The sequence below is a fragment of the Streptopelia decaocto genome (genome assembly GCF_964273445.1).
Source record: "Streptopelia decaocto genome assembly, chromosome: 5".
Lineage (NCBI taxonomy): Eukaryota > Metazoa > Chordata > Aves > Columbiformes > Columbidae > Streptopelia > Streptopelia decaocto.
Window position 1 is genome coordinate 64,803,308 of NC_138659.1, and position 25,083 is coordinate 64,828,390.

General features: G+C 38.4%; 1 protein-coding gene across 1 annotated transcript in view; it reads right to left on the reverse strand.

The window, feature by feature from the left end:
* The window catches only part of GFRA1 (GDNF family receptor alpha 1), a gene marked incomplete at its 5' end in the record, with an annotated part of 143,383 nt that overhangs the window by 20,064 nt on the left and 98,236 nt on the right, over positions 1-25,083 (reverse strand). The window contains 3 exons of the mRNA XM_082053370.1: positions 8,082-8,260; positions 12,397-12,531; positions 17,684-17,793. Of these exons, the coding sequence (XP_081909496.1) occupies positions 8,082-8,260; positions 12,397-12,531; positions 17,684-17,793 (424 nt within the window). The remainder of the gene's footprint in view (positions 1-8,081; positions 8,261-12,396; positions 12,532-17,683; positions 17,794-25,083) is intronic.

Here is a 25,083-nt window from a genome sequence, read left to right on the forward strand (position 1 = left end):
TCCATTTTATGGCTGTTTTTTGCAGGCTATAGTGAGCTCTCTGTTTTAAAAGGGAAATACATGATTGACTAGATATTTGATTGAGAACTAAAGTTGGCTGACACTAGGAATTCATTTAATATGATGAAGAACCACATAAAGTAATAACATGGGCTATGAATAGTTTGATTTGGCTTATCTGATGTGATCCAATTTTCTCATTCAGGTTTATTCTAGCAATTTTCCTTTTTTTTTGGGGTATTCCTATAAGAGGATATTGATGTGAAACACAGAAACAACTGTGGCTTGGGGGAACACTGCAAATGCTACATCTGCTTTCAGTAGCAATAATTTCTAAAATTCTTTCTGAGGATAAGAACTATAATCTGTCCATAGAAATTTCAATTTTCTGTAAAGGTGTGTAGTACATTTTAATAAAGCTTTATTTTTGTAAGTCATTAAATTGGTTTTTAGTAACTTCATACTCATTTTCAATTGAACAATTATTAAACTATAAAACAAAATTGCATGATTCCTAAAACCGTAGTCTGGAGTTTTACAGTCTGCTATAAAGCGCCATATTATTATAATAATACACTAAAGATGCTCAGACTATTAAAACTTTTTTTAATGAACTGTAAAATATTTTATCATTGATGAAATAATTCTAAAGTATTATTCTCTCCAGCAGTATACATGCACAATATTTTGGTAGAATGAAAAGTATGCTAATCGAAAAACCATAATTTAAACTGTAATTCTAATATGCAAAATAACATATTTTGCTGTCTTTCAATAACATTAGTTTATTACAACTGACTTCCAACATTAAAAATGTTTCATCAGAGTACTGAGCATTATTTGTAAGGTCCAGTCCTATAGGGAGCTCTACATGCCAAAGAGACTGAATGTTAACCAGTGTACATCTGTGTAGCTCTGATGATAACAACAGAGATGTGCTGACTTACACTATCAGAGAATTTTAGCCTGTATTTTAGTCCTTAAATTGTGACTGATCTTGCAAGGGGGCCTGATGTTCAACTACGAAGTTCAACCAAGGCTGGTAAATGAGAACAATTTTCTACTGACTACTGATGGCTGATGTCTCATCACAATGCTGACACTAAGATGATGCATCTGAGCCTATAAAGTGTGATACTTGGCTACATCATCAAACTGTTCCTCTGATGTTCAAAAGAGAGGCCAAAGACTCTCTGTACTTAGAAATTAATCAGCTATTAGGTTGGTGCAAAAGTAATTGTGGTTTTTGCATTGTTGAAATTTGCCGTTTGAGACTGGAACACATTCTTCTATAAATGTGGTTATGTTATACATCATCTTAACGGGCTTTCTCAATTTATGTTTTTTTTGCTACTGACTTATTACTTGCTACTTATTTTATATCTATTTTAGATTATGGAAATGATGTTAGACAAAAAGCAAATTAGAGTGATTTTCTTGTTCGAGTTCAAATTTGACACAAAGCAGCAGAGACAACTCGCAACATCAACAACGCGTTTGGTGTGACGAGAGCCTTGAAGATGAGCACAGTGGCCAGCCACTGCAAGCTAACAATGACCAACTGAGAGCAGTCATTGAAGATGACCCTCTTAACAGCCACATGAGAAGTTGCCAAAGAACTCAACGTCGACCATTCTACAGTCATTCAGCATTTTAAGCAAATTGGAAAGGTGAAAAAGCTAGATAAATGGGTTCCTCATGAGCTGACTGAAAAATGAAAAAAATAGTCATCTTGAAGTGTTGTCTTCTCATATTCTACACAACAACAATGAACCATTTTTAGATCAGATTTCAATGTGTGATGAAAAGTGGATTTCATATGAACCAGTGACAACCAGCTCAGTGGTTAGACCAAGAAGAACCTCCAAAGGACTTCTCAAAGCCAAACTTGCACCAAAAGAATGCCATAGTCACTGTTTGGTGGTCTGCTGCCAGTCTGATCCTCTATGGCTTTCTGAATCCCATCAAAACCATTCCACTGAGAAGCATGCTCAGCAAATTGATGAGATGCACCAAAAACTGCAACACCTTCAGCTGGCATTGGTCAACAGAAAGGGCTCAATTCTTCCCCATGACAACACCCAACTGCACATCGCACAACCGATGCTTCAAAAGTTGAACAAATTGGGCTACAAAGTTTTGCCTCATCCGCCATATTCACCTGACCTCCCACCAACTGACTACCACTTCTTTGAGCACCTCAACAACTTTTTGCAGGTAAAACAGTTCCACAATCAGCAGGATGCAGAAAATGCTTTCCAAGTGTTTGTTGAATCCTGAAGCACAGATTTTTATGCTACAGGAATAAACAAACTTATTTATCATTGGTGAAAATGTGTTGATTGTAATGGTTCCCATTTTGATTAATGATGATGTGATTGAGCGTAGTTATAATGATTTAAAATTCATGGTCCAAAACTGCAACTACTTTTGCACCAGTCAATCAGATCTTTAACTTCAGCAGGATTTCCACAAGCTTGAAAATAATCTATCATGTGTGGTCCTGAAAATCTTTGGCAAAGATGGTGAAGAACCCAAGCACAGCCTTGCTCCAAGTGGGAGCAGTTTATGATTCCATTTGCATATATGTATGTATACATTCTCTGCAAAGCTGCCTTTTGGCACTGAGGTCCACTGTTTGCACGGTAATCAGCTGGACTGCCGACCACTTTCCTGCCTTTGAACACTGAGATTGTTATGCAGACTGAAAACCCAAACTTGTCCCTTGCTCGTGGTGACCTCACCTTCTCTGATTCTGTCCAAAAGGTGCAAGAGTCATGAAGAAAATTAATACAGTCTCAGGGAATTCCATGCATCTACAGTTTTTGAGCACCCGTTCCAGCATGGTGCTGAAGCAAACAAGGATTAACCCCACTGAAATCAATGGCAGTGAAATCAAGCACTTTCCATTCTGGTAAAACACAGGAAGTGTTGTTCAGTGCTCCCCAAATTAGAAATATAAAATTAAAGATGAAACTTGAAATTATCCCTGTCAGTCAGATTTTAATCTGAACATGTAAAGCACACAAGACTTCTTTAGGTACAACAGAATTGCTACCGGAGCAAATTAAAGATGTTGCTTTTTCAGAAGAAAAGCTGCCAATAGGTGTTCTCTAAATCACTTGTACCAGCAGGCTGACCCCATTATGTCAGCTAATCCTGGAAATACAGGAGGTAAATTTAAATCTTTTCGTATGAAACATCTAGTCAATATTATTCTTTTTCTGGCACAGCATTGGGAGTTTTATATTCCTATCCATCTTTTGCCCAAGACTATTACTTTCTGCATAGTTGCAATGCCCAGAAGAAGAGGTCCAATGTGACTTCTCAAGAGAGACAGAGCAGGTATAGCATTTGAAAAGGAGAGTGCTTGTTTTTTCACAAAACAAGAAGAAACAGAAAGATCTCGGGCTGTGTGAAAGGGATGGGGGAAAGAGGGTGCCAGGCATATGGGCAAATTAATACTGGTGCTCAGGGGATAAATCAAGTTCCTTTTGTCCCTATCCCAGTGAACCGTCTCAGCAGCTGCATTATCCCCTCATCAACAACACTCCTACATGCTGCCCGTGTTTCCTGCTTATATTCACCCACCACCCAATTACCTGTCCACGAAGCTCCACACCTGCTGTATCTTGATCCTCAGAACACTGCACTGAAGCTTTTAACCCTCTCCAAACACCTACACACAGCTTTATAATAATATTTAGCACACGGGAAGCTACATTAAATAATTACAGACAGGACTTCAAACACCAGATTAGCAGATCCTTACACAGTGCTGAAGATCTGCAGCAGATGAATCTACAAATGCAAAGCAAAGCCATTTTCAGTTTGAGTCATGTTTAAGTCCTGGTCTCCTCAGAGAACTGTGGGCCCTGTCTTCTTTTTTTGTCCTAAGGCTTACCATAATAGGTATTTTTTAAAATTCCAAGTTTATAGGGCATTATGTGAATTTGTGGAAGAACAGCTCGCCATATGACCCATGTCTGTTTTAATCACTCACTAATCTTACATGCAAATAGAAAGAAACGACAAATTTAAGTATCTAGATTTCTCATTTTCTCCATGTTCCCCACAAAATATTTGAGCTTTTAAATTCCTATCTCGTCATTTTTTAATTTTGCTGCTGAGAGTACAAAGACATTCATGTACTGGACTCTGAAGGGCCATGTATCTCAATTACGTACGTCTGCTGCTTACACTTCTTCAAAAGCACAAAAACCTTAAATTCCATCTGAGTGCTAAAGTAAGGTTAACTAGAGCATGACAATCATAATAAACATGGGGGGAAAAAAGTATAGAGCTAGCTAGGGAGTTGATAGACTTTGATGCATAAATTCAGACTTAAATGTCCTTAACTACCTTGACTTCCACCATTTCTGTCTTGCCCAAAATGTCCTCTAAAATATTACAGCAATCTCAGTATGAAAGTCTTAGTTTTTTTCTTTATCTCTGCTGCTGATGTAGTAACAATTGGACTAATCTAGACTAATCCATCACTTTAAGTTTATTTCATTATCATCTTTTCAGTTCCATGCATCTCTCCTAAATGCAGAAGCAGCTTTTTTTCTTGAAGAATACATGGTGTGAGTACACATCCAAGCTCATTCTTTTGTCCCTTTCAAATAATCCAACATGACGGTTCAAGCAGTGGTGATACACTAGAACGTGAGACTGAAAGACCATAACCATTTTTTGACTGGTGTACTGAAAACGAGTTACGATTCAGAATGAAGGATAAACAAATATGTCAGTTAAATAGAAAACATTAAAGCGGAGCTATCAGAAAAAAAAAAAAGACTGGAATGGCAATTACTTAATAAAATACGCCTGTATAAGGAACATGCTGTTGGCATTCGTCCACCTTTTTGATCACAGTATTTATAAATTATTTTTATGTGTTGCTGAGAACACTTTGCAACATGTCAAGCACCTCAAAAAATACTTGAATATAGCATTTTATATAAAACTAACTACTATTTACTCTCTGTGTTTAGCAAACTTTGTTAGAAGCCAGGTTTATAAAATAATTCATAGGATGCTTGACAAATTTAAGCACCTTTCTGGCAAAGATGGAGTCCTGATTTAATTTAAGCATAGAAAAAGAGAGTATGCTACACAAATCCATGCATATGTAAACATAAAACAAGCATACATCAGAAATCAACATTTCTCTGTACCAATAAGAAATAAGAAAATACCACCATAATGGGAGAACTGTAAATTCTTGTAGCAATGCTAAGTTGAAATGAAGAACAATTTCTAAACAGCATCACTGAAACAAAACTACCTTTAACAGGTATTTGAAATAAATACTGAGTACAGGAAAACAAAGAGTATTTAATAGTTTCTTTAAGCATCCACAACCCTTCCCATTCCCAGGTTTACATGTGTACAGAAGAACATGGCACAGCGACAAAACCATTAGTGTATTCTGGCTTTTCATACGACCATTCTGAACAAGTCAGAAAAAATGTATCAAAAATTGCTCAGCCAGTGACACTCTTGGCAGACCGGGTTAGTGCTCTGTATTTTACAAGCCCGGGAGGTTAGTATTTGCGCATTTCTATGGCAATTTATACTAATCAATCACTTCCTGCTCTTTCTTCCCTTACTGTATTTATTTCTATGGCAATTTATACTAATCAGTCACTTCCTGCTCTTTCTTCCTCCACTATAGGTTGAAACCCACTAACTAGGATGTGCAGCCTTGTGGCATCTCAGTGATCATTTCCTTATCCCCTCTCTGCCATTGTCTTCTTGTGCTGAGACTAATGCTTTTAACTCTACTTTTCACACTGTTTAGGCTATATTGCCTTTTTGAAACCTTTCAGCTCAACTGCTAAGCATATAACAAAGCCCTTGAGATTGCTTTTGGTCGCACTGGTTCATGTTTTGAAAATACTACAAAGGCATATTTTTCATGGGAGGAGAGTCTTGGAATGAATACCCTTCTCCAAGTGCGATATGAATGCCTCCAGTTCTTTTGTAAAATTTGCATTGAGGTTTAAGTCTCACATGCAAAGTGGCACCATACTGTCCAACACACACAGGTTTCTTTTTTAAAAAGTGCGGGCTTGGTTTTGCTCTATTTGTAAGCTATTTTTTGAAAAATGCATTAAAATATAAGAGCTTTGTTCTCTGTGTTTCAGTTCTGACACAAGTAAGTAGTGAGCACCAGAATGATGTACTTCACAAGAATAAAACTGCTTGATTCACATAACTTAGTGACCTTTTGGTGCAGACTTATCTGTAGTTTCTACAAAACAGCAGAGATCATTTTCCCTACAGACCTTTAGTTCTCGTGTCAAGTATATCAGGGGTGCACTTGAAGTCATAACAGCTTTAAACTCGTGCTGATAAACCCATGTGCGACGTGACTTCAATGTGCCAGAGTAACAGAAGTAAGGACAGGGAAGAATTTAATTCATTTTCAAAACTCTGGAACATCTACTCAGGCTTGAGCAACATTTGCAAATCAAACCAAATCCAATGGGATTTGTGATCACTTGCCATTTCTTCAGTTCATTATTAATCATGTGTACTTTGGTAGCATCTGGAGGCCTTACTCCGTAGGGGACTCTATAAACACTGAAGTAAAATGTGATCTCTCCCATAAAACAACATTTTAATATAACATGAAGTGAATTAATAATAGCCTATCAAGGTCCTGCTTTAAATGCAAGATATTCCACATTTCAGGTTTGAAAGATTACATTTACTGTTTAGCACATTCTATCTGGTAAAATGACTACTGCATATAGAAATACATTCCAAAAACTATCTCCCTCTTGTCAATAACTTACAAATCTTAACTAATAATGAAGGCACAGATATGAAAAATAGAATTAAAACAGAAGGACCTAAACTCAACACTACCTACCATTAACCCCATATACTTTGTGACTCTGTAATGACTCTAAGAAATGTTAATTCACATGCAATTTGCCAATGCAAAATAAATGGAGAAACCAGAAAAGGACTGAAGGTGAGAGAGTGGTGCAGGAAAAATTAAGTACGTTTCTGAGAGATACAAACCGTCCATCTTCGTGAACATGGAAACTTTGATACAGTTTAATATGAAGAATACAAAATCAATTTTTTATAAGTAAGTGAAATGTGAATGCTACAAATGTGGAAGAGTTGGGGAATCCAGAAAAAAAAGCACCTTAATGCCAGATGAGACCTTAAAACTCGGACATTTTAATTTGCGCCACGTAGCAATTTTCCTTCTATAAAGGCAAAAATAAACAGGCCAATCTGATCTATCCCTGACCTAGTTTTGCATTTAAAATACCAGAAATGTTTATAATCCCAGATTCTAATCTGGCCTAAGGATGTTTTCAGTTTATATTTCCTGTTACTTCTTTCCTGCCTTGATTTTGCTGTTGTCTCCTGCCCAAGTTCTTCAAACTTTCTAAGAGCTGCATCTACTGCCTTCAGCAAGCAATGAGCCTCTTTAAATCCAGAATCAATGATGCACCATGAATAGCCTAATTGATGTGTCAAAGAAAATCACTACAGCCATTGGCCAAAATCACATTGTGTGTGACCTTGACCCCAGTTCAGGAAAGTTCCCGATTCAAAATAGCTTCTATCGTTGTCCAGCTTTTTCACCATGTGGTTTGCAGCACCACATATTCTCGAACACACAGACCTACTCAGCCAGAAAACCTCTAAAGTTTACTGCCAATAACATAAGAAAGACGGCAGCAGTACACACTAGCTGACATTAAGAGTTCCCTCTGAATTTGGATTACTCAGGGGATTAATTTAATCTGACATATCCTGGCAGGGTTTGGAGAGTGCCACATTCATATCCAAACCTGTGATAACAAATTAAATACTACACCCTGTTTCTGTGTCAGAAATGCAATACAGTCAACTTTGAAGTACGCATGTTTCTGATTTAAAACAAGAGTATCTGATATTTTACAATATACTTGGCTTATAACTACAACATGGGAACAAACGGATATGCCAATTTAAGCAGGAATCTCTTTATGCAGCAGGAGATTACTCTGCACACATTCCTATGAAAAACTTTCATCTATGCACTGCAACAAGTACGAGACTCTTACCTGCAGGTTTGCACATGCTGGTGAATCGTTGTGGGTGGGTATTTCATTGTTGGTGGTCTCTGAACCTGTGTTTTTCAGTCTGGAAGCTGTTGTAGTTGTGGCTGTCGTGGTCTGTACTGGTAAGATTGGCTGCCACACATTCACATCGGTACCATTGCCGAAGGCCTGAATTGCATTTTCTGTAAAAATAGATTACAGGTAATTTTCTATTTCTAAAAAACAAATGGCAGAAAGCAGAACTGACTTTTTAATCATGATGATGATTATTATTCCACTGAAAATGTGTATTTATAGAAACTCAATTTTTGTGCTGAAAAACGTGTCTTAATTTTGAACATATCAGAAACATGAACTAAGTGTGTGGGGTCACATAATTACCTGGTGCAGCCTCTTCTTTGTAATGTGCCCAGTAATTCTTGACAGCAGCTCTAGAACTTACTGTAATCACGTTGGTTAGCATCCAAAAGCCTCAAAAATTTACTTTCAAGATTTAAAATACAGCTTGAATGTTATGTCCTAATTCAGGCAGGTGGTGTAACAGCAAAATAAAAACAGAGAGCAGGCAAAATATTAATTCATTTCTACAGCTTGTTGTAGTAAAACTAATATGCCTGTAACTACAAAATGGTTTAACTGAGACAATCTTTTCCTTACAGTTTTCAATCAAAATCTGCATAATTAGGTGAGGGAAGTACGCTTAAACTAAAACTTTGGAATATAAAAGTTAAAAAGCTTATCATAGTTTCATGGGATTAAAGAGTGTGTTTATAGCAAGAGTAAATTGGTTGGGGCTTTTTATAAACAAATAGAAAAACAGTTTTTAATCAGGTCTTTGGGGATTCAACATGGATTTAGGGATTTCTTATTTCAAATTCTTTGTAAAAGAAATCAAACAATTTCACTGGGGACTAATATGTGGAAGTTATTAATACTTCTTCTCAGTAGTATTCCTTGCCTTATAAAATAATTTACATTTAATTCTCATCTGAAAAGAAGATGTATTTTATTTTGATATTAGGTCTCAGAACTCCAATGTGCAAATAGAAGAATTTGTAACCAAAATCAGCACCAAAATCAGCTGGGTTGATGGAGACAAAGAGGGAAGAGTGGAATGATATTTTTCTTGGTTTCACCTGAATAAGGCAATTCAAAAAGCAATATTTTCCTATGATTTCCTAAAGTAACAGTAAGTCTTTGCTTCCATTATTGCAAAGAGGATTACAGGAACAGATGCAGTCCTTCCAGTTTTCTAAGTAATAAAAGTCTTTACAATTTGTTGTCTTCAGTTATTTCATAAAATCATACTCGATCCTTATGGGTCCTTTTTAACCTATCTATTCTATGACAGAATCATACAATGGTTTGATTGAAAGGGACCTTCAAAGCCCATCCAGTGCCACCCCTGCCATGAGCAGGGACATCTTCACCAGCTCAGGTTGCTCAGAGCCCCGTCCAGCCTGGCCTGGGGTGTCTCCAGGGATGGTTCATCCACCACCTCTCTGGGCAACCTGGGACAGGCTCTCACCACCCTCATGGTGAAAAATTTCTTCCTCATGTCCACCTTAAATCTCCACTCTTTTGGTTTAAAACCATTACCCCTTGTCCCATAATAACAGACCCTACAAAAACATCTGTCCCCATCTAAGCCCCCTTTAAGCATTGAAAAGTCGCTCTAAGGTCTCCTCGGAGCCTCCTCTTCTCCAGCCTAAAGAACCCGAACTCCCTCAGCCTGTCCTCATAGGCGAGGTGTTCCATTCCTCCTCATATTTTTGTAATACTTCAAACATACAAATTATATTATAAATATGCATTTTATATTTTGTTGTCATACATATTTCAAAAAACATAATGACCAAAGGGTGTATAACTGCTCTAGTAAAGATTCTTTCAATAATTTTTATCAACTAACACACTGTTTTATGCTTTTCCTCCCACTTACAAATTCTTTTTACTGCAGTATAAAGTAAGTGTGAACAAATCCTTTTAACAGATAGATAAATATACTGAATCCCATACAGTTCAGTAGGAATTCTAGAGTATGCCATGACATTCACTTTCAGAGCAGCTAAAAAAAAGTCTTAAGATGGATTTCCAGAGTTTAAAATGGGCCAAATCTTAACTGGACAGGCAGCAATTTGGACCACTGTAATATTTCCCATAAACCTGCATATTGCAATAAAGATGATAAAAGTACAAGAAAGGTAATATGCAGCCCCAAATTTTAGGGTGGAATATATCTTATTTAGGACATATTAATTGGGATGTTTAGCTTTCTTGAGATTGGGCCCATTTCACAGTTCTGATATAAACACATATTCTGCAGGAAAATTGCCAAGCTAAAGAAACTATCTAATACATGTAAAAATAAAACAATACAATGTTTGTCTTTGTTAGGACTAATTTTTAAAACAGACTGGAATTTTCACACCCACCTTTTGAAATCACAACATCCCCTCTAGTTTCAACTTAACATCTTTTGCAAAAGGCTTTTCAGCTCTAGAGTGGAATTTCAGGGCAAGTGCATACAGAGGTGCGAGAAAGACCAGGATTTCAGGTGTGTACGTAGGACATGGCAAACTCAGCTTCAGGTGTGAATGTCACCCTACGTTTCCTGCCCTCAGGGTGCAGTCTCAGCTATTCCGCTTTGCATAAAAAACATCATGAAGACATCTTTAACAGCAAGGATGACTATAATTTGTCTCACAGTAACCCCTAATGTCTTTGATTTCTTTTCATTAATGCTTTCACACCAATAGCAAAAGAAAGGTCTTCATGTTCTAAAAAGAACCTGTAACATTCTAGCAATTACTACATTCAAAAATGAATAAAATCTGATCTATTACAGTAAATGGCAGCCCCATTAGGTTTGAAGATGGTCTGATGCTATATTGCTAACTTTTACCCAATAACAGTCTGAATTGTTTCCTGTTGGTTTTGTTGTTGTTGTTTGTTTGGTTTGTTTTTGGGGGGTGTTGTTGTTTTATTTTTTGTTTTGTTTGTTTGTTGTTTGGTTGGTTGTTGTTGTTGGGTTTTTTGGTTAAATGATATTGAGTGATGGATTCATTCTTCCAAAACTTAAGAAATAGTGTATCAAATAGCAACTGAAATCACTCTTTGTATGCAAAGCTCCCCACGTCTTCACAACATGCTGCCCGTTGGGAAGCTACCAATGGAAATTTTCAGATCACTACACTAAAATACAGACTAAACCCTGGATTATACTAAAATACAGACTAAACCCTGCATTAGTGTTATCTCAAATACATAAGGCTGGATGGGACAGTCTGGATCATCGAGTGCCTTTGCTGTTTTTGAGAAAAGCAACGATGTATGCTTCTTTTAATTAGCTGATGAAATATGACCTTTAAAACTGGTACGATTTTTTTACCCTCAAAACCCCTGCTGGAAGCCTATTTCTTAACTTTAGTTTGATGGTTAACATTTTTCCAGTTTTGAGCCTAAAAATGTATGGCAAATATCTCCCTTTCCGATCTTGTGCCAACATTGTCCTCTAGGTTAAGTAATCTTTTTCCCTCCCTGGGCTTGCCCCTCTAATGCAATTTCAGAGGACAATCACGTATCCTTTCAACTCCTGTTCTGCTAGGCTGGGGACGCAAGGCTCTTTTGGTCTTCTCATTTGTCCAAAATTAAAACTCTGATGCACACTCCACATCATCCAATTATGCTGCTCCAGGCAGACAGGAAATTTGAAAGGAGGACCTGCCAAAATTGACTCCACTGAGCTATTCTGGAATTTATAACAGTCCCTAATTTGGAAGTGAGTTTGACTGAAAAAAAATCAATAATTTAACAAAATCTTGAAATTAGGTACCATCCAGACCTATGTTAAAACCAGTCATCTGAGATCAAGTACCCTACAAAACCTGAAGCTTGGCTATAAATTGAAAGCACAATCCAATTTATACTTACCTACAGCAAATCCTTCATATCATAAACTACATGTCTTTTTTTATATGAAGTTCTTAAATTATACAGAAGCCCCTTAGGTGCTGCAATTTTTTGGTACAGCTGCTGCCTGACTGTTAGGGTCCAAGCATGATCTGTGATGTAAACAAACATCTATATGATACAACTTTACTATTTGTATTTCTTTTTCAAGAGCTTCTCACATTTGCAATCTTGGCCATAAACCACAGTATCGGGCATATTTCCCTCTTTAATTCCTACACCTACAGCAAAACCATGCTTACAGACTGCAAGAGATGGTCTTGATGTATCATAACGTATTTAAACAGTAAAGAAATTCCAGAAAACATAGTAAAACACACTTAAAGACTTCTAATATTGTACTCACTAAGGCATATATTGTCCTGGAAGAAATTCAGAAATTTCTGGCATTCCTCTATGTCGTTACCACTGTTGCTGCAGTCACACCATGGGGCAACGCTGAGACTGTTCGAGTCTATGTAGTTTGGTGTCATCACCGTGCCTGTTAACAAGGGTGAAGTAAAGTACCGTGAGCAGCCTTTGTACTGAAATATTCTCTCCATACTAAGAAGACAGCAAACAGCCCTTGGTAAATCATGCATTCAGAGCTGGATTCACAATGCAGAGCCCTGGCAGGGCTCTAACTTCCAGAATTAACAGCTCCTGGCTCCCTTTGCCCTTTGCCACCCAGCGCCGTGCCACACTTCATACCCTCGCATGTTTTGAGTGCAACCACTTGAGGGACTGTAACATGACACGCATAGAAGACCCCTTACTTTCCTCCAAATATGTTTACATTGCATTCCCACAGAGAGCTGCATCAGCAGAACTGACAGGTGGGAAACCACGGCACAGGGAGGGATGGACTGTGAGAAGGAGGGAACCTCTTAAAAGGGCCAAATCAAACATATGTGGACCTGCGCCCTTATTGCTGCACTCTAAAAATCCATTTTTTCTTCCTTGGTTGTGTTTTTAATCTTTTTCGTCCTATCTGTAAATAAATGGCTGAAACTAGACATCAAGACCTGAGCGTCCTCCTTGAGGCTGCAGCCAGCCTAGAATGCAAGGAGAACACAAATCACGCTGAGAGGAGCCCTAATACATCTTGGGAGTGCGTTAACCCCTGAGTGCTCATTAGGGACCTGCCAAGAGAGTGGGTTATGGCAATGAACAAAGCAAAACATAACCAGCATGCACAAAATGGTACAGTAAATTCTTTGCAGATAATAAATTACTATTAATCTTGCTGTGCCACTACTTTTTCTGTAGAGTGATTTTTTCCTAAGCATTGTCAACAACTTAAAACTACAAGGTTCTTTCTAACTTCATTACAAATTCTTGGGTAAATATTCTCACATTTATATGTCAACTCAAGGCTATCAAGAATGCAATGAAACCAAAGAATGCATTTTGTCTCCTAAAAGATATACAGCAACTGTTTATCATTCATCTGGATCAGGCAAGTTATATGATCAGCACTTATTCAAACCAGTATCTCACTGAAAGCATCGCCCCAGCAGGTCAAAGATCTCAAACTTCCCTAAGGATAGAGAAGCTTGAGCATTTATTTTATTTGTCTGACCAAACAGGAAAAATGGAATAAAAAATGGCAGGTACCCCAGACTTGTACTGATGACAGTTGTTTCAGGAAACACGTTCCTTGGTAATCTACAGTTCTAGGACAGGCTATATATCATGCGGAAATGTGGTCACATCTCTTCAAAACTGACATCAAGGTAGTCATTAAGAAGATGGAATAGATGAAGGATAAGTATTAGAGACCCAAAATGTAGACTAGTAGAGAAAATTTGGTCCATAGGTCCAGAGTCTAAGAGTCTGCAGTAACACAGGAAAGGGCTATCAAACACCAAGCTACAAAACAGGAACATTAGAAATAACACAAATCACAGAATGACGTCAAAAAGCCTTTCAGTCACCAGGCACTGCTGGGAACTGAACAAATGAACATGCAAAATGCTTCATACATGACACGGGGGACAAAGGAGAACAGACATTAAGGGCTGGCCTGAGAAAGGCAGTAATGTATGTGAAAATGAATGCAGTTCCACTGCCAAACTCACAAAAAGCATCTTTTGTCTTATTTTGGGATGTTTTAAAATTATAATGTAATCCCGTACCTTTATCTACTTCCAGCTTTTAACAGATAGTTGCGGTAATAACCACTCAAACTCAACATGAGATTAGCACATGAGTAAATAGCACAGTTCAAAATTTATTAAATGGAGGTAGAGAATTTAGTAGAATAGGCAAATATCATTTGCACCGTTAATGAAAACTTGAAAGTAGATAAATAGAAGAGGAATGATGTCAAATTAAAATAAAACAAATTAAAATATCTGTCCATTATTGGTTTGATGGTTCAGTACACTATTTCAACCATGTGACACGATCTGAAAAGAAGTGAGAGAAATGAAAATCAAGAGGATTTTTGCAAATGGAAAGAAAAGAGTAAGCTTCAAAAGAAAAAAAGTTAAGTAGCAAATGCTTAGTGAAGGGTTAAAAAAACAAAAAGGTATTGAGGAAATTAAAAATGCCGCTGGCGTAAGACTTTCTTATCTCTACGAGGTAATGAAGGAATTAAAATGGGCCAAGACAAGGGCTAAAAGTTTAACATATATCAAGCCATGATCAGAGTTGATGAACACAGGAAAGGCAGGACAAGGAAAGTGTATACACAGCACATGAACTGTATATCCAGCAAAAACAGAGTGGCTGAAAGAGCAGCTAGTAGAAAATCAGCCTGTCATTTAAACCCGGGGGCAGATGTGAACCCAAGCGGATTATATGCTTAGTTTCCTGGGGTGGATTTTCTTTTTTCCCTGCAATGTGTGTGCCTTCCCCTTCCCCCCTTCCCGCCGCTAGCTGGCATCTTGGAAATTCTGCTGAAGGACACTAAAGGATCAGAGAAACCATGGTGGTTGGCAGTAAAATCGGACATGCTTGGTTTCCTGTGTTCTATCAAATAGTTGTGTGGTGGTCTCAGTAGCAGGCAGTCAGATCTCCATATTTTAGACAAAAGCAGAATTAACCTGAAGCTGCCAAGAGGTCACCCAAATTTGGGTCAATTAAGAATAAGGAGGTGGATGGTGAGTCCAGGACGAGCGGCATGTGACTGAAGTTCCTTTGGCTCGAAACGACTCGATTTATTCCTATGAACTCTCACGGAATTCCTGGGAATCCCAGGGAAACTGAATTTACTGAAGACAAGGGAAAACGTGTCAGAAGGTAAATCCTATAGAAGATCTGGAAGTCAGCAGATAGAGCAATACCTAACGGATGGGGGAATGTAGACAGGTCCAGATGGTTTAACTAGGCTGGAACCAAAGCACTGAATCTCAACGTGGCTATCTCCACTCTTATTCTACATTTAATAGTTTTAATATTTTTCCTTTATTTTTTAATATTAATTTGTCCCTATTGCTACAACAAGCAGCCTAAAGAGATGAATGAAGATTTTCAGAATTCCTGTAAAATATGCATGTATTTAAAATTATATATATAACACCGATGCAAACCTTAAAATACCCTGTATAGACTGTTCTTCATTTAACTGGTAAAGCACCTCATACAAAAACGTGCCTGACTCTATTTCCACTTCAGTCATTCATTTCAGGTGGGATTACACTAATTTCAGTGAAGTTAACGCTGATTTACATCACTGTATGTGACAGCAGAATCACATTGACTGTACCTTCCACAGAGAATCCTCAATTTCCCGAACAAACTCTATGGAAGTCCAATTTTTGCTACATTTAATGAAATGGCTAAATGAAATAATATTTTATTTTAATGAACAATATTTTACCTTAATTAAAACACCTGGAGATCCTGAAGATCTGATAAATGAATGGATTTGTAACAGCTTTTACCCACAGTCTGTCTCTTATTCCTGTGTTTTACATATATTAAGCAGACATCTGAAAGATTGTGCCTCTGCTTTCTGTCTCAGCATCTTACAAATTTGATAGTCTTCACATAATTTACTCCACTTGTATATCGCTTAGTACCAGAAGCAGGAATTTACTGCTTTAGCACGTGAAAGTTTTGTTTTGGTAATTGTCTTGGTTTATCAGAATTACTACCAGAAGTAAAATGTCTTGTAACACTAGGCAGTTCTTATCTTTTTGCATGTGTCTAGGGGCTAGCAGGAAGAAAAATGTTTGTTTTTCTCTTTGAAAATTAGATCTCCTTTTGATTTCAGCTCCTTAGGGATCCATTCCACATTTGTGATGTGTGACAGTGTTTTGCAGCACGGTCATCCACAGCAACACAAAAACATGTGACTGTATGAACTGGGTCATCCTTGGGGTTAAATTGAAAAATGGATCCAACGAAACTGCCAGCAAAATTCACTAGGTCCAGGAAGAACTTCTTGGCAGCTCTTACCCAGAAGTATCTATTAGTAACAGTTACTGTTTGCCAGCAGCGAGACTTCTTAATCTCATTGACTAGATCAGATTTCAAGGCTATTCAATTCTTTGTTTTAGAGTCAAATGACATTCTGTCATAACTGTTCATATGTTATACCCTTTGCATACTGTCTTCATCTCTTAAGTCATAAAAGCATATCCTTTGTACCCATCACATCTTATTTTACCAGTTGCCACATGGACTTACTTCACTTGCTAGCTGCTAGAGTAATAAGAATAATAACAATAAGCCAGTGAATATAGCTTTCAGTCATTTTTCAGCAAACCCAGCCTATTTTAGAAATATTTTATTTTGGATATTATCTCCAGAGACATTTATTTAACAGCAGGATCTGCTTCAGGGCCTCAGCTGGGACCTTCACGGCCAACAGAAAGGGATATTACTGCATAGCAGCAGGTGCAGGCTGTAAGCTTAAAAACATCTTATCTGGTGGCCTTTAAATTTGTTTGTTTCAGAGTTTTGACATTCACTTATTCTTTATTGCCCAACCATGGTATTTCTACAACAAGTCACCTTCCTGAGATGGTATCCTTCCTCCAGAAATCAAATACCACATGCGGGATATGGAATATGGCTTGCATTAAGACATCTTTGTGCCTGTTGACAGCCAGCAAGGTGACAGCAAACAAAATGAATTATGCTGGGGAGGGAAGAGGATTTCAGAATATGGTCTCGGTTCACCTCCATTGACAGGCATCTCAGAAGACATTTAAAGTGGACATCATGGAAAGAACAGCAGCTGGAAGTGAAACCAGGCTCAGCTGGTCTATTGTCTCATTTCTCAAATGTCTTGTAAACTTTCCCAAAAGACCAAGAGCTAAGTTACCCAACCTTGTGAAGATAACACCAAAAACAACCAAGCTGTGGTTTCACTTGTTCCTTTTAACTTCCTGATTCATGCTCCTGATCAAATTCAACAACCTTCATAAGATTTACTTTGTAAGCTTAGCTTATATTTGTTTATTTCAAATTCAAGCACCTTTCTCTCCTTATCTTTTGTCCTAATTTCCTTGCAATATAAAATTTACTGCAGGAACCTCTCTAAGGTAAAACAGGGCCAATGGACTTAGGTGGAGAATTTTGCGTAGTATCACGTTGTACAGTATTACATTCCACAGCTTTTATTTCACATGGGCCTTCAAAATATCATTTGGGTGTTTTCCTTAGGCCGAGCAAACCCCCACCCTTCCCTGTGTTCTTACCAATAAGCCCCGAGTAAGCGAGGAGGCAGTCAGCATAGTTCTCCTTCAGACAGCTACTAACAGACCGTGACTCGGGCTGGCAGTTTGTGAAGAAATCTGCAAGGCGAGATCTGCAACATGAAGAAAAATGCACATCTTTAAAAATCAAGCCTGCGGGCATTCTTACCTTTTACACTCTTTTTATTTTTGGACAAGGCTTAATACTCTTTAACTTAAATATATATTGGACACATTTCAGCTGATGAGAGTTCCCTTCTAAGACGCATCTCTTTCCAGAATCCATTTTTTGAAGGCAGAACAAAAAAGTGTAAGAAAACAGTAAAAAAGGACAGAGAAACAGGGACATGCCTGCCCTTTATTAAAAGAAATGCTCTGCCTTTTCATGCCAAAAAGAAGACAAAGAGCAATTTTATCATATGAGCAGTCATTTTGCCTGGATCTGAACTCATACTGGAATCATTCTACAGGGGCAGAACACAGTGTCTGCTGTTTCACTGATTACACAAAACTGTATGTTTGTGCTCACAGAGTCTTCTTACTCCATGACTTGAGGCAGGACCTGCTTTGCTACTGCCCGTGGTTTCCAGGGGATGGGCTCCTGCTCTGGACTGGTCTGCAGAACCAGCTGGCTGAACTGGGGGAGCAGGCAGATCCAGCTGGCATGGTCTCCACAGCCCCCCGGAGCCACGGTACTGAGAATCTATTTGTTCCTGTAAAATGTGCATTTATCCGAAGTCTACAGTATTCAGCCCAGGGCTGAGAAGAAGGGAGTGTGTGCTTTGCATCGACTTCTGCTGCTGAATGGTCATATTATCTTCACTTACCTCAGATACCCCATGTGCAAGACAGGTATCTTATGGAAAGTGCTTTAAGACTAGGAGGGAAGCTGTATTGCAATTAACAGATTACTACTATGTTGGAAAATGAAAAACAAAGGAACTAGCTGCCAGGAACTCTTCTTGTTATTTGCACTTTAAAGGCCAAATAATGCTCCTGTTCAGGTCTATAAATCTGAGAGGCATCACTGAGGTGGGCCAAGGTCCCACATCCCACAGCCTCTCTCCTGCCCATCCTGTCCTGCTCTCCTCAGCTCCATTGGTGCTTTCACTTTGGCTTGTAAACTCGGAGCAGTGACTTTTGTTTATTTATGAAGTCTCATTTAGATCTTTATCTCCACAAACAAAATCATTTAACCTCCCTATTCCATACTTCTATGAAAAAGGGATGAAAACGTTCTCTTCCATATATCAACTCACAGTGATGTTTCAGGATCAGGTGCTTAATCTTTGCAAAGCCCTCTCAAAATCAGAATACTATAATCAATGCATTTTCTGCACTGCCCTAGCATTATGTAGATTTGCAATATAAATGCTCTTTTTTAGTTTTGCAACGAAAACACAAAAGTTAGCAGAAACAAGTGATTTGCAAGTGATTTACTTTATTTGTTTACATGCTCCAGAGACTAATTATCTTTCTTTGCTTTATTGTTTTACCTATCTCAGAATGGGATTGGATGTACATCATTAACTGGCCTGGAAGTAATGATGGGCAAACTTCAAAGGTTCACAGCCTTACTTTGAGAAAGCAACCTATAAATAGACTGCATGCAAACTGCACCTGAATTTATCTGGGCTGTTCTCATTACCTCTTTTTAGTTACATCCCTCACTAACTGTACTGACACCAGCAAACCCATTATTGCCTTCAAATCACAGTCAACTGTAAGCTTTTCACTCCCTCCATTCCTTTATTTAACCATTTAACCTTGAGATGGACATCCATACCCAGTTGCCTTTAATATCTTCAAAAAGCCAAGCTCTCTACCAATCCTTCAAGATGCCCTATATTTGTATATGAATTTCTAAATTTCCATAAAATCTCTACTTTGCTGGTGAACTAATACTGTATCTACCAGGAGACAGGCTGAGAAGAAATAGATTCCAAGGCACGGGAAGAGATAAATAGCAGCACCATAAACAAAATCTGGACAAGGAAACCCTATGTCACTGCAGTGATTCCGCTCTGAGTCAATAATTAAGATAGTGGCTCAGATCCAGCCTTCTGAGCAATTATGAACAAAGACGGTTGACAGTTTCTATGGTTTCTACAAATTCTACTAAGACTCCAATGAAGTCTGTTTTCGGACAGAAGAGAGCCTGTTACAGCTCTCTAGTATGAAAAACTGGTGGAAAGAGCAAGCCTGGTGTATGTGCAGTATTTTTGCATATCTAAAACAAAGTAGCTCCTCAGATTAAAATTTCATTATTTATATGACCACAAATAATTCTTTTTGGAGATACAGTCAGATCAGGATCTTGATAATCCTGAAAACATTTTTTGCAATCATTTCATGATTCTTAAACATCTAGTTCTCCCTTAGATTATTAGGTGCATTGGTCCAGAGATCATTTAATACCTTCCTCTTCTCTAAATGTTTTTAAGGACTGATAACTATGGAATAATACCAGTCATTTACTACCCAGTCTACTTAAAGAGTTTATTATTTGTAAACCCTAACGGAGGCTAAAAATTGCTCTGCCGATCCCTTTTGCATACAGCTTGATTTCTATGTTAATTTCTGAAGAATTTTTGTGGTCATAAAAGGTAATGATCTGACAATGTTGCACATTTAAGTTTTCATAAGCCAAATACAGTTCGGATAGCTCTGGTCCAAGCATTACTGGACATCATCACACACTTCCCCCCTAGTGAGTCATCCAAACTTCATGCTACCAAAGTTCTCACTCTCTCCTGAGCTGTTAACTACAGCTGATATTTTTCTGGATTCATTTTCAGTGGAGATAAAGTTAAGGCCAGCAAATAAAAACAGAGACAGACCTCCATCAGCCACAAAATAACTCCATCATTTTCAGTGAAGATTTGCTGATTAACACTCACTGAAGATCTAGCGCCAAACACTTCCAGTAGAGTTGGCACTCATAAAATTGTGCTCATCAGCAATACCAAAGCAGTGGTCCTACTATTTATCTAGGGAGAGAGAAATTAGCCTAATTAGGAACCACAAGATCATTTATCCTAAAGTATTGCATGTGGGCTGTTTGGGTAAAAAAGAAGATCCTTTTAGGGATGCTGACAAAGAGCAATCAGCTGATAGCAGTCCTATAAAAAATATTCATACTGTGTTAACTTCGCGTTCCTTCAGCAGGAAGCAGTTTGTGGGTATTAATTTCTGGAGAGGACAAACAGAACTTGCAACGTCTGTGCCTTCAAGGGTGCCCGATTTTACATGTGCAATGTACATACATGCATCTAATTGCTAGATGGCTGGATAGAGACAGGCAGTTTTGTATTGTACACAGCATGTAGCAGGACCACTTTTGAAAGGAACTATTAATTTCTTTGTCTGTTGAAGAATCAAAAATCTTCTTTGTGAACAGCAGCATTAATGATTTTTTTTTTCCTTTCATTGCATAAAAAAACCAAACAACTGAATAGAACCACAAAGAAATCTTCTTCCTTGGAAGAAAAAGAACAAAACCAAAACCAAAACCACAAGTCTCTTTGTAGGGCAGAAAACCCACAAATTAAATGGGTCCTATCTTAGCCCTGGAAAATCTCCTCAAAGTAAACTGCAGGTCTTCTGGAAAGATTACTTTAAATATTTTGTATACCCCTGATGGAAAAAAATTGGAATAATCCTATTGGGAAATTCAAAGAAAACCTGCTCAAACAATAATCAGTCTTTTTGAGAAGAAGAGAAAAAAAAATACCAAACCTGCTATTCTCTAATGCTTTGTATTAGCACCAGTAAAATCATTTGTAACAGTTAAAAATACAAAGAAGGCAGAGTTAATTTGTTTTCCTTATGACAGTGGTTCTTCAAATACTCAGCAGGATAAATCAAAACTTTCAAAATTTGCTTACAAATAAGCTTTGTTAATAGCAGTATTGTGTTTTATCTGCATATAATTGTTGAGGCAATTTAGTTTTATATTAGCACAGTCTATTGCATAGGAAACATTGATTAGGTCTTCACTATTTTTTATCCTCAAGGTTTTGTAAAAGTTCTTTGATGTTCTGAAACTATCTTTGATATTTATCAGTTCTGCCTCTTAAAAGTTGGTCAATTCAGCTTCGGTACTGGTGCGATATTTCAATTCATGATAGAATGGCGAAGTTGCAGAAGATTTCTAAAACTGCATTTTTAGTTTGGATCTGGTGTAAATCGTGGCCTACTGGAAAGCAGCTCTAGGAACCAGACACATGAGTCCTGCTCAAGAATCACCCCGACTTCTGGGCAGGCCGGAGGTGAGTTCCCTGGTTTCTTTTCTTCTATCTGTTTGCATCTTCAGTTGCTGGTACCCAGGGACTGAGCCTCGAGAGAGAGAAATCTTCTCTCTTAGCCTTCCTTTTGCAGTGGGCACAATTTAGGACAAGGCAAAATGGCCTCAAGTTGCTTCAGGGAAGGTTCAGTTTGGATATTAGGAAAAGATTCTTCATAGATAGGGTTGTCAGGCACTGGAACAGGCTGCCCAGGGCAGTGGCTGAGTCACCATCCCTGGAGGGGTTTAAGAGACATGTAGATGAAGTTCTTAGGGATATGGTTCAGTGCCAGAGTTAGGTTATGGTTGGACTCGATGATCTTAAGGGTCTCTTCCAACCAAAATGATTCTACGATTTTATCTTCAGACCAAGAGAGACACTGAATCCAAATCTCCTGCTGACCACACACACGTGGGCTGCAATGTCCAAGTGAGTGGTTACAACTCCTTGCCCTGTTATCGAATGCAGGGAGTGACGGCTGCTGCTCCTCAGTGCTCACCCGGGTGATGTTAGGTGAAGGCTGGACATGCTCGCTACCACCTCTCTTTACATTGCTGCTTGTTGTTTAGGTACCTATTTATGGCTCAGTAGCAGTAATATAAACAGTACGTAAATGCCAAAGCTGAGTGACTGGGTGACTACACTAATTAGTCAAAGCTGCTCTAGGGTCTAGACACCATTTGGCAGACACAGTATAGTCACGTAAGGGAAGTGCTGCATCAATATTCAAAACAGCAAAGAGGCATAAATCTGACACTGAAAAAATTCAGACTAAGTCAATGAATATGTGTCATAGTGACAAATGACACCATTATACGAAAAAAAACAAGCCAAAAAACTTGTTCTTCTTCTGTGGGGGTCAAATGCAGCACCCTCCTCTGTAGCTACAAATAGCTCCTGTATAGCTTGGGTGGTACAATTTCTGCTGGGATGCAACAGTGGCAAGAGGGGTTGGTATGTGGCCAAGCTAATAGTTTCATTGTTGGAGGAACTTTTCATTTTCTCTTCATTTCATAAACACACAGTGAGTGGGCAGCAAGAAAATGAAGTAAAGGCTACATAAGAAACTCTTATCAACCAATGAGCCAATAAAAGCCTCTGAGCAGCTCCACCACAAGAGAGATGATCCTCCCAGCACTTTGTAATATAGCTTTGACCCTTTTTCTTATTATTAAAAGGCACCAGAGCTGTGTAATACTAATTCATCTCAGACCTCCTTAGTTACGTACACATGCTACTGAGCACCTGCGAGCAACTATGAATTTTGACAGTTTTTTTAAATGGCCATTTTTACATATGTTTATTAGATAGCAACTCCCAGCAAAACGCTTAGTTTTCTTTGGTTGCTCCCCTCCTTCTCAAACAACGACAGTGTTTGTGCCCTGAGGTCACTGATGTCCTTGCCCACCATGGGGTTTCCCCTACCCAGCCTATGGCCCATGACCCCATCCCATCCCCCCAGAGTTCAGTCCCTGCCCCAGTGATGCTGTAGGACCTCAGTCACCAGCCCCCCATGGCCCTGCCTGGCCATTGGCCCCGCTGAGCCAGGTCCACCCATGGGCCGATGTCCCAGGTTGTCCCCAGGGAGGTGTCAATGCCCAGAGCTGCCTCTCTCCCTGGCTGGGGTGGTGGGACCCGCCCTGCCTGTCCCAGGGGGGTCCCCATGGACCCCAGGGAGCCTCTGGCTCCTGCTGCACCCTGAAACACAGCTCAGCATTCGTACCTTTGGAGGTGCGAAGGAAGGGTAAAGAAGTCAAGATCCGATGGCAGACCATTTGGCTCCCAAGATGTGAATATTGAAATCTTTTTGCAACACCAGCAGAAACCATTACAGTATCTTGGACACTACCAGCTACTAACTGAAAGAAGCTATTTTTTATCTGGTTTTGCTTCTGTTTTGCTATTTTAAATGACTGGCAGCCCAAGCCCATGCAAATATTTGATTCTGGATTCGATTTATCTCTAAAAATTGTTGTTCATCTGGAAGTAAAATACAGACAATCCCCAATTACGTACAAGCAGCCAATTTGGATTGTGGAACAACTGGATACAGAAACAACCAGAGGCCACACAAGATTCATTCTGATGTCTCTCAGCATCACAAACGCTTGCTCAGAGCATCAAGCATGGACACAACAGCTCCCAAAGCTGGTTCCTCCAGCTGAGCACCCACACTCGGCCCAGACTGGTGGCTGCCTGTCTGTACTGTGTTTCCCACCATATCTGCCAGTACTTATATTATCCAGGCTTTTTGTTTACCAGAGCCCTTCTCAACATCTAGTACCCTAGAAAATGAAGACGAAACTATTAGAAATTCAGTCGTGCAAAATGCAAGATATTACCAGTACAAACATAGTATTCTTTCTATTATTCTATTAACAAAACTGATTTTTCTGAGTAACAAATGTTCTAAAATAAACATACCCCACATATACATTTTATTACTGCATGCAAAGCAAAATAAATTATATACTATTTTCTGTTAATGTTATCCTTTCCCATTGCTCGTGTCATCTACTAGAGACCTTTTTACGTAATACCTACTACAGAAAATCAAAATAACTTAACAAAACACTAAGCTCATAGTTTATCAATGTTAGTTAAATCCTTTAGCTGACTCAAGATCGTGCATGAGAGTAATTTTAATTTAACTTATTAGGGGTTCTTTGGATTTAAGGAAAAGGCTCAAATGTGATTCTAAACAACTATGATTTATTTGCAATTGGGTAATATAAATATTTTTACACTACTGACCTTTTGTGTCATAAAAACAATTTTGAAAACTATGGTGCAAATCCTGAGCACAAGATAATGCAATAAATAATTAGAACAGGGATTCTCAGATGCAGTGACACAAAACAGAATTTTCTCTTTCTGTTTGCAAAAAAAACCCAAAACCTCATGCCATTTTTTAAGAGGCCTGTTTGAGAGAACATCTGGAAAGCATTCCACAGGAAATCAAACTTATATTAAAGATGTTTTGCGGGGCTCTGTTTCCTTCCATTGACTTTAAGCATGCATAATGTGTTTCTGTCTTCTCAGCTGCAAAGAAAACACTTCTCTGAGAGTCTTCTACAAAATGACAGGCTGAACTGTCAGTCTGTGATTTCTATCAGG